The sequence below is a fragment of the Pararge aegeria genome, chromosome 2, assembly GCF_905163445.1.
Source record: "Pararge aegeria chromosome 2, ilParAegt1.1, whole genome shotgun sequence".
NCBI classification, from domain to species: Eukaryota; Metazoa; Arthropoda; class Insecta; order Lepidoptera; family Nymphalidae; genus Pararge; species Pararge aegeria.
In genome coordinates, this window is record NC_053181.1 from 8,707,432 (window position 1) to 8,717,306 (window position 9,875).

Below are 9,875 nucleotides of genomic sequence, written 5' to 3' on the forward strand. Positions count from 1 at the left end.
TGCTAATTTCTTTTACTATTTATTTTTAGATATTAAGATGACTGATGAAATATTTTTGAATAATATACATAAATACCTACCTATATTATACAAATAAACACCCAGATAAATTTTTCAGTTGTGGGAATCGAACCTACAGCCTTGGACTCGGAAAATAGCTTCCATGCCCACTGCGCCAATCGGCCATCCGAAATATTGTCTTTTTTGGAAATAAATAGTTTTCTTATGGTTAAAAAGTCATTAAAATCAGTTGAGTAGTTTCAGGGTTGGTCTATTACAAAAACGCAAAAAAACTTTTTTTTCTCTTTTTTTCGACTTTATTTATCTCATTCTCAACATAGATGTACATATTTCAAAGCTATAATACCTGGTGCTGTTATACTAACTCATTTTAAGAATATTTTTTTAGGTCACCACTTTATGTAATGAATCTGGGCTTCTTAACCCTGTTAGGGACAGGGTTAGTGGACTTTATCCTATACTACTTTTATATTAGAGAAATGTTTTTTTAAATTCGGTCTATCTGGTAACATTCCCAGATTATTGCGTACAGAAAAAAAAACAGCTAAATTAACGTAACGTTTTTAAATTTTATTTGGCAAACATAGTCGACTGCCACCCATCATCGAACAGTGTGATAACCTGCTTAATTACGAAAAAATCATTATACTAGTGTCTCTTTCTGGCAGCCTATCAAGCCCATAAGTAAGAAAGAGTACAAAATAATGCATTTCGTTTCGTCCATGTCTTATTTTGTTCCTAGATATTAACTCTTTGGAGTGAGGCAATCTGTGGTAACCAAAAAAACGCAGTGATTTATACTCTTTGGTGGCAATTACTATGAAGTTAGTAGGTAGTACTAATCATTATTCTAAAGCCTTAAAGGACTTGAATCCATGGCCGTAAAATAAATTTAAAAAAAAACATTATTCTGTGTTGGTAATTCAAGAATCAACGGACGATTTTAAATTTAACAGTATCTGCCTGCAGTGTAAATTATTGAAAAAACGAATTCATTAATTAAATGCTAGAATTGTACGTATGTGGTATCCATTCAATGTGAAATATGATGTTATTACAATCGTGTGTAAAAAAAATCAGTTGTTTAAATTCTTTGAACTGTGTATACGCTGAACTAATTTATCCAAAAATAGTTATTTTCGAAGATAAAAAGACTGTTCGGATTTTAAATGTAACAGACTTTAATGAAATCTCTACAAATGTTCATTCATTTCAAAGTGATATAGTAAATCATATCGTATACCATAAAAATGTTTGGGTGGCTTTATGCTCTGGAGAAATTTTTGTTATAAACTTGAGAAAAGATGATCTAATAGAGATTAAATGTGTAAATAATGCCAATTACAAGATTCGAAGATTCGCTAGTCACGATACAAACTTAGTTTTTGTAAGCGAAAGTGGTGAACGGCTTATTACCTCTCTCACAAGCAAAACTTTAGAAGAGGAAATTGGTAAAAATACAAAAGAAATCAGTGTTACCTTGGACAAAGCCCCAATACCTGTCCATGCTATACACAGTGATACTAGAAATGTGCATAATGGATTAAATATCAGTATTGATTCAGGGAAACTTATTCTAAAATGTCTATGTACTGGCTTAACTGAAGTTATTGCAATCAATCCCAAATTACAGCATGTCTCTCTTTGGAATGAAATGACTGTTTTATCTACCAATTCAAAAATGTGGGTACTCAATGAACAGTTTGATTTAATTTATGAATTTCAAAATATTGGTTCACAATATTTTCCATTGGCTGCTCACAACAATATACTATATTACATTACATGGAATAAAGATGAGGTAAATTATACTGTCTTTAAATATAATTAATGAATATTATTAAATTACATTTGTGGTGGGCTAAAGATCTTAATCTCATATTAGAAAGATGTCTATAACACAGGCTTTTTCATATAGCTTAACATAATAATTTTTGCCATGCAAATGATCTAGTATGCTTCCAGATGTTTTATTTTTGGTGTACTTTATCATAAAATACTTGATATTTAAAATATCTAAGGGACACAAAATATTCCTTAATTGTGAATCCCAATAATTCCTATGGATGTGGATGACATAACAGACAGACTTTCTTCCCTTGTGAAACTGGATGGTTGAATTTTACAAACTACCAACTTAAGTGCCCAAACAATATTCTTACACTTTTCAAAAAGTCATGACAGCCAGTTGGGACAAAGCCTTTTATAGTTGTAAATAAAAGATGGTTGTCGCTGTAAGCATTATGTCTAATTTGTTCTTTGTGTATTTATTTGTTATGAATAACTTTGATTTCAAATAATAAAACACAATATACAACAATGTTTTATATTACTTATTTCAAAAATGATTGCTTCCAGATTGGACTGCACTATGCTTCATTGGCATCTTGTGAAGAACAGCAAGACAATAGGAATTATTCGGTTGGATTTAAGACAAAACTTTCATCACAAGACTCACTTAAATTGCAACTGAAATCTTTGATTGATGAAACTTTATCTAATTCTAAAACACCTGACCAAGTACTGCCTCACCTACAGGTATTATTTAGTGATGTTGAGGATTTAGATTACCTAATCAATGCAGCTTCAACACTTTGTAATCATAACCTTTTGTATAAGCCAGTAGTATACCCTCTTCAAAAACGAATTTATGCAACAGGTAACCAACACCTTATTTATTTAATATCGGACACCATCATAAAAACCGATTTGTTAGAATATGTATGTTTTAAAGGTGGGAATTGCTATGAGAATATAAACATATTTGAACAAAAATTTATTGAACTGTGTGTGACATTTATATCAAAATCAGACCTTGATTTAGCCACAATATGTTGGTTAAAATACACTGAGATTAAGCATACATTAAATGCAGATGATGTTAATAATATATTAAATGCAATACCATACAATATTAAAATGGGTGCTCTTGTGATATGGTTTCGGAACCTTGTCCCTCCTCTTTTAGATCAAAACCCTTTTTACATTGATTTATTTGTAAAATGGACTACAGACAGAGTGTTTCTATTAGAGCAATCACCATATTGGCCGAAAATAGGGTTGAAATTTATAGCAGCTATTATAGAGGTTTTAGAAATCTCAATTAAAACTATATGTGTGAGACCAATTTCAATTGATGATCTTGATGTCATAAAAGATCACATAACTTATATTATGGAACTAAAAGAAAAGTATAAAATCAATATGCTGCTTAGTGAGTTCAGTTCTCAAAGTCCATCAGAAATAGCACTTATTATGCTACGAAGATGCTATACAGAAGACCTTGAGGTGTTTCTGCAGGAAAGTTTGCCTTCTTACACATCTCGCCATTTACTTGAAATAGATGACACGCTACGATCTTTTGTAGAAAGTGAAGCAGCTAGTAGTGGAGGTTGCATTGATGGCAATCGTCTTAAGATGTTGCTTAACTCTTTTCATTCACCGACTAACAGACTAGACTGCCTTCTTAATGTTCTCAAAGTTTTAGATGTGCCATGGGATAAAAATGTCTTAACAACTGCTGCTAAGGCAGCTGCCCTAGCTTTCAAAGATTTTACTCTTACGGATGCCGATCGCATGTTAGCACAAGAAATTTACAAGGAACTAAATTACTCGAAAATCAAAGTTATACTGAAGAAGTATAACTTTCATTTAACGTGCACTGATTATATATTGATCATCCACAAATTAATTAAAGCGCCAACAGTAGATTTAGACGATTTAAAAATTATCACAAATATTTTAACTACCTATGCCAATTATGCTAATACCTTATACATTGATAGATGTTTACGAGATTGCGATACAAAATTAGCGTTACAGTATTTTACGAACCTATCCACTCGAACACAACGAGTTTTAATTAAAACTATTCTGAATAAATATGAACAGATCATAACAAGTACAACTACGAATCCGCTTTTAGAAAGAAACTATACGGATTTTCTAAAAGGTTCTTTGTTATTGGATAACATAGAAATAAGTTCAATTGAAAATCTATACTACCTTAAAAATTCGTACAACGTGTTGTTAAATTTAAGTAGCATTAACAGTAGTAAGTGTCGCGAAAGCGCACTGAGTAATTTGAAACAAAGTGAAGAAGTTATATCAAGTTCTGGCCGTGGTAGATGCATTTTGCAACTAATAAGTGGAGAGCAATCAAAGTTAATGTCACTACTACGGCGAACTTCTTCAGGTCACAATGTACGAGTACTTGTTGAGTCTCTTATATTGACAAATAAAAATGATTTAGCTGTTTTATTGCGATACAAAGATGGTCAAAACTCTGCTCTTTTGTTAGAGTCATACGAAATACTATCAGAAGTTTTATCAAATTGTGAAGAAGAACATTTACATGCTTTGCTTAATTATTTGTCAATACTTAATGCACTGATACACGCTGGCATTATCTTAAAAAACCTTTCCATAGCTTGGAAGTTTCAATACATATTTTTACCTATGTCTTCGCTAAATACTTTGAATGATTTGATTAATTATTATTCGTCTTTCACTGAGAACAATTTCGTGCAGTCGGAATTAACAGGCTTATTAGGTAAAAGCGACTTCATTCCTTTTCGTATTTTCGCTAACATATTGAAACACTCAATTAAAAAGGGTACTACTCTTGTCGACGATTTCTTTACTATAAGAGATCAAGTTACCAAAAAACTCCTATCAAAAGTAGTTGCTTTACAAGATTTGGATCAAGTTTTAGTGACTAGTTTATTACTCACGCTTAAAAGTGGTGAATTAATGGATGATAAAATTTGGATTTTAGAATTACTACGAGGGCAATCAGAATCCTTATCTCCAGGTGCAATGCACTATCTTTCAACTCCCCTTATTCGTCGTACTTTTAACCTTGAAAATATTTTTCCTGGAAGCACTTTTTCATATCCTCCGCAGTATATACTTAAATCAAAATTTAATATCAATTTATCCGAAATTGCATTCCCGGAAAATACGGAAGAAACATGGGATGTCAAAGTATTACTGTTTTATATTTTAAGAAATGATCCTCATACAACTTTCGAGCGACTGAACGGTTTATGCCAAACTTTAAATATATCGCAAAACGACGGTTTTTCTTTACTACTCGTTTCGATGCTGTCAAATTGGAATTTGAAATATAAAATTGTAGAAAACGAACTAGGATTTTGCGAACTGTCCATACAAAATGATTTTGCTCATTTAATGCCCAAATGCATGATAATTTGGCAAAATATTGAAGACAAAGATTTTTTAAAGGACATTTTGAATGATTTTTGGAAAAATGGAGAACTAATAATACATGGATGTCTAGTCTCTATCAACCCATATTACTATGAAGTCTATTTATGTATTTATGAAATGGTATTTTCTTCGAGTAATGAATCTAAGCATTTAAAGCAATATTACTTACTGAATTTTTTAAAAGGTTACCAAAGAAAAAGCAGTCCCAAGCAATATGAATTTGAACTCTTTTCCGTTAAAGGAATGTTTCCTGAAATTGGACATTACAGATTACCTTTTCATCTTTTTATGCGTGATGATATGTGGTCAAATTTAAAATCTGAAATAACGTTAGAAACATACGAACGCTGGTTACCCGTGGTTGCATTACTCTCACTTGATGGCGAATTACAAACAGCTAATGATATGATTTGTAGTAACGCTGTAAAACAAACTATGACAAACCGTAAGAGATTCGAAAGTAACGATACTGAGTCAAAAGATAACGAGCCTTGGCGATTAATATCTTTAGAAGAACCTTTGCTTCGTACAGCTCATCGATGCGTAAGACATATTGCAAATATGGAATGGGCGGGTGCTTGTCTTTTTTATGTTCTCCAAGGATGTGCTAGAGGAGCAGATCAAGTAGCTGCAGCTCAGCTTTGCTATCAATTTTCCCAACGCTGGGCAACTGTCCAACCTGGCAATCGTGCTGTTAGGCAGATGGAAAGGTTACACTCTACACTGTCTACCCGTCATGCTTTACATAAAATAGAATGGGCATGTGAAGAGCTTATTCGCCTAACCACTGAGCCCGCTCAACTTATTCACGCTTTATATTTGCATCCAAATTTTGTAGATAAATTTTCTCGTCATGACATTAATCGCGCCGCAAATGAAATAGCTGATAAAAATGGTATTAACATAAGCTCCATTAGAATCCAAATATTAGAAAATATACTTGAAAAAACGTATAAAGACAATAAAAGCTTGCATGGTCTTGAAATAAAAGATTTAATAACAGCTAAATATATTTTAAAAGCTACTTGCCCAAAAATGGGGGCCATTTATTTGTCAAGAATTGCGTTTGATGAGGAAAGCGATCACAATAAATGCAAAAAACTCCGAGCATTGCAATGTTTAATTAGTGTCATTGATTCCGACACTGCTCTCAAAGTTACTAATCGTCAACGTGATGTCCTGTGGTTGTCTTTATTAGAACTATTATATGTTGTTAAGCTTGAAAAAATTGATGTACCCTGGGTAGTTGCTACGTTTATGCAGAATAAAACCGTAGCTTTAAGCCAACTATTACAAGTTGCTGGAAATAATATAGAAAGTTTAAAAATTGCAGCTGAGTTAGCACATAAATTTGGTAATGCACATCTTATGCGAGAAATTATACCTATGTTACTTCGTACCTCTTTATATGAGGAAATTATTCCTTTAATTTTAAAAGTCCAAAATCCACCTGATAACATTATTTATTCAGCGTGGAAAGCCATAATACTGTCTCCATTCCAACGAGCCGATTATCCTATTACTGATCGCCAGAAAAGTAAATGTCTTAATGCTTTAAATTTATTACCAGTTTGTCCAGTTATTAAAGATGATGATTTAATTGAAATTTGGAAAAACTGTGTGAGATGTAAGTGTCTTGGATTAGGTTGTTTAATATTACCATATATGTCTCCAGAAACAAGACAAAATCTCAGTGAACTGCGCAAAGTAGATAGAAGAAACTTAATCATAAGTTTGAAAAACCTACACACTGAAAGTTATCTTGTGTCAGGAGCGATGTATGTTATTGAAAATTTAACGCCAAAATTGTACAGATAATCGTTTACAAATTGTATTTCCATTTACTAAAATTTCTCTTTAATTGCTATCTTTTATATTAACCTGCACAGAATTATTGTTAAGTTGGTTAATTTTCGAATTCTGGATGTTCACTCAACTCTTTGAACTAAACTAAATTGGCAGATCTAAAAAGAAATTTTATACAAACCAAATAGTGGGGCAGAACTACTTTTAGATGTGTTTTGTACCTAAAAATCATACAACATTCTTTATTTATTATTTTAATATAATTCATATATGTGATAAACTGATAAGCAAGTGTTTTATTTGACAAGTTACCCACTTCCTTTTTTTACTAAACACATAATTATGAAATAATTTAAACCAAGTATTATTTTTTACATTAAAACACCTATTTACTGTCATTTTAAAACATTCATAAATGGTTGGATTATTTAAATATTATAGAACTATTCTATCATTCTGTGCTCTTACATATGGATTGCAAGTAAATGGTAATGATCTAATATGTGATGCTGATGGTAAAACCATATCAAACAGAGGTGAATAGATCCCATGAGTACGAGCCAGCTGTTCAGGAGTTACATCAGATTGATTAGCTTTTCTAGCTGTATCCACTAGATCTTCTCTGAGAAGCAAAATAAGCAATGTAGATTTACAATGACTTAATGAGGCAGCCAAATGCAATGGAGTTTGATCTGAAAAAACAAAGGATCATTTTATTTATATCTGCAAGAAGGCTATTATTATTACATTTTAAGTAATAACTAAAAATAAAATATAACTTAATCAACCATCCAACTCACTGACTTGCTTGACTGATGGTTGTCTAACTGGACTGATTTCATTCCTTTGAATATATACCATTTTCCATTCAAAGTAGTCAATCTACAAGGCTGTTATGGTCTATTATAAAAGAGTGAATTTCTTTTAAGTTTGCCTTTTTTCTGTATTGTGCCTTGGACTCTTAATCAATATTTACCAGAAAACTCCTCAAAATTAATTGGAAAATATGCTGGGCTCCGTTCAAGCGATCAGCTTGCTAGCCTGGATTCATTAGAACAAAGTAAATAATAAAATACTTACGACCATCGGACATAGCCATAGGATCAGCACCAGCTGCCAAAAGTCTTGCAACAGAAGCATAATTATTCCAGTTACATGCAGAGTGCAGAGGTGTCCATCCAAGTTCTGTTTTAGCACTAATACTGGCCCCAACACTAAGCAAATATGATATTACATTAATGTGATTGCTGTAAGCTGCTCTGTGTAAGGGTGTGTAGCCATCTGTATCCCTGGCATGTATAAGTCCTGGTTGTTTAATGACAAGATCTTTCAAAGTTTCCAACTCCCCATTTTCAGCTGCCCACAAAATATGATCAATAGGATTCTCTGTAAACATATATACATATAAGAATTGTTATTTAATATTCTATTACATTTATATATTTCTCAACTATATACAGTATGGACTTCAGGGAATCAGGTATCTTGTCGCTGTAGGTGTGGTACAGCTGCTTAGATCATTCCTTTAACTACTTCAACTACAAATGAAACTGGATGGTCTATAAGCAACCTGGGTAGTCATAGTTATTTAGAGCATAATATTTACCAAAGAAAACTAGCGTTTAGAATGCTTACAACTGACATTCTCCACGATACGTAAAAATAAAATGTTTCAAGTTCCAGAGTGGCAGAAGAAAAATTGTATTATACTGCCAACAAATACATTATGCCTACCACCTATTGACAAAAGATTGAAAAGTGCTTTAGTCTCGGAAGAGTTGAGATGCTTTAAATAGTACTATTATTATGTTACCTGCCTTTTGGATTTTTTACAATATCCACATCTTGATCTGCATCATCCCAACCAGATACGAACATCCCTGAAGTGTCTGGATTTGACTTACAGCGTTCAATTTCGTCAGATATTTCTTTAAAATCTTTAAGTTTAAATTCTTCATCTTCAGAATCCGACATTATGAATTATTATCCTAAAAAAAATATTGAAATTTTACCCTTTTTTTAATTTTCTATGTCAGCAGATTTATATTTTATTAAGAAAAAATACATATATAGTAAATTATGATTCAAGAGTAATGGAAATTACCAAAAGAATCAAAAAATTTAAAATTACTGTTCTATATTTTTGCGCAAAATGGAAAGCCTCAAAACTGAAAAGTCGATTGGTCGATACTAGTATGGAGTTTGTCGCGATTTTTTTTTTTAATTTATTTTACGGCCATGGATTCAAATCCTTTGAGGCCTTTGTCGCGATTTCTCGCCACAGAACACAGTTTCTTTTTCTTCCTTCTTTGCTTTCTAGATACCAAATTATATGGAGGGTAGAGGTAAGGAGAGTCATCTGTGTATATGAAAAAGTGTCATCAAAATGTATTAAATTAGGATGGCGCCACATTTGCATCAGGGTAACTCTTAAAAGAAGCGCCAAATATAAATATTGTTAGAGTAGGCTTGAAAAATAAACAAGGAAGTTTGGAGATACAAGGAAGTAAGGTTATATTTACCACAATATTTTGTACAACGTAAGTTGTTGAAATTCTCAATAATTAACTACTTTAGTCGATAATGACATTAATTTTTTTAACTCGGCATACTTCAATTCATCTACGATTGCTACATTCATACCATACCCTGTGCATCCACCAGCGCCATTGTGGAGGATTTTCGAACTGTTATTTAGCGCAACAACTGGACACTTTTTCAACTTTTCTCCCATATAAGATGACTCTCCTTACCTCTACCCTCCATACAAATTAGTTACAATAATAAGACCACTACAGAGTACTACAGAGACAGGC

The 9,875-nt window shown here is 32.3% G+C and overlaps 2 protein-coding genes across 4 annotated transcripts; one reads left to right on the forward strand and one right to left on the reverse strand.

Annotated features, from left to right (window-relative positions):
• Positions 1-476: 476 nt before the first annotated feature.
• LOC120628577 lies at positions 477-7,148 on the forward strand. 2 transcript variants are annotated; one of them, XM_039897024.1, is made up of 2 exons: positions 477-1,704; positions 2,380-2,628. In XM_039897024.1, exons 1-2 carry the CDS (start codon positions 1,067-1,069, stop codon positions 2,492-2,494), a joined length of 753 nt encoding a protein of 250 aa, XP_039752958.1. In that variant the 5' UTR covers positions 477-1,066; the 3' UTR covers positions 2,495-2,628. The 2 variants fall into 2 exon arrangements, with proteins under 2 accessions (XP_039752958.1, XP_039752950.1); XM_039897016.1 differs by having other exon boundaries at positions 478-1,822; positions 2,380-7,148.
• Positions 7,149-7,297: 149 nt separating this feature from the next.
• On the reverse strand, positions 7,298-9,316 carry LOC120628590 (ankyrin repeat domain-containing protein 49). 2 transcript variants are annotated; one of them, XM_039897037.1, is made up of 4 exons: positions 9,164-9,316; positions 8,877-9,047; positions 8,140-8,445; positions 7,298-7,751 (listed from the first exon to the last, which is right to left on the reverse strand). In XM_039897037.1, exons 2-4 carry the CDS (start codon positions 9,031-9,033, stop codon positions 7,495-7,497), a joined length of 720 nt encoding a protein of 239 aa, XP_039752971.1. In that variant the 5' UTR covers positions 9,034-9,047; positions 9,164-9,316; the 3' UTR covers positions 7,298-7,494. The 2 variants fall into 2 exon arrangements, with proteins under 2 accessions (XP_039752971.1, XP_039752980.1); XM_039897046.1 differs by having other exon boundaries at positions 9,191-9,209.
• Between the last annotated feature and the right edge of the window lie 559 nt (positions 9,317-9,875).

Coding starts and splice junctions, on each gene's coding strand:
- LOC120628577 (XM_039897016.1), top strand. CDS start 1,067: ATGATGTTATTACAATCGTGTGTAAAAAAAATCAGTTGTTTAAATTCT. Junction 1,823..2,379: donor TTACATGGAATAAAGATGAG/GTAAATTATACT, acceptor GATTGCTTCCAG/ATTGGACTGCACTATGCTTC.
- LOC120628590 (XM_039897037.1), bottom strand. CDS start 9,033: ATGTCGGATTCTGAAGATGAAGAATTTAAACTTAAAGATTTTAAAGAA. Junction 8,446..8,876: donor TATTGTAAAAAATCCAAAAG/GCAGGTAACATA, acceptor ATATGTTTACAG/AGAATCCTATTGATCATATT. Junction 7,752..8,139: donor TATGGCTATGTCCGATGGTC/GTAAGTATTTTA, acceptor TTGTTTTTTCAG/ATCAAACTCCATTGCATTTG.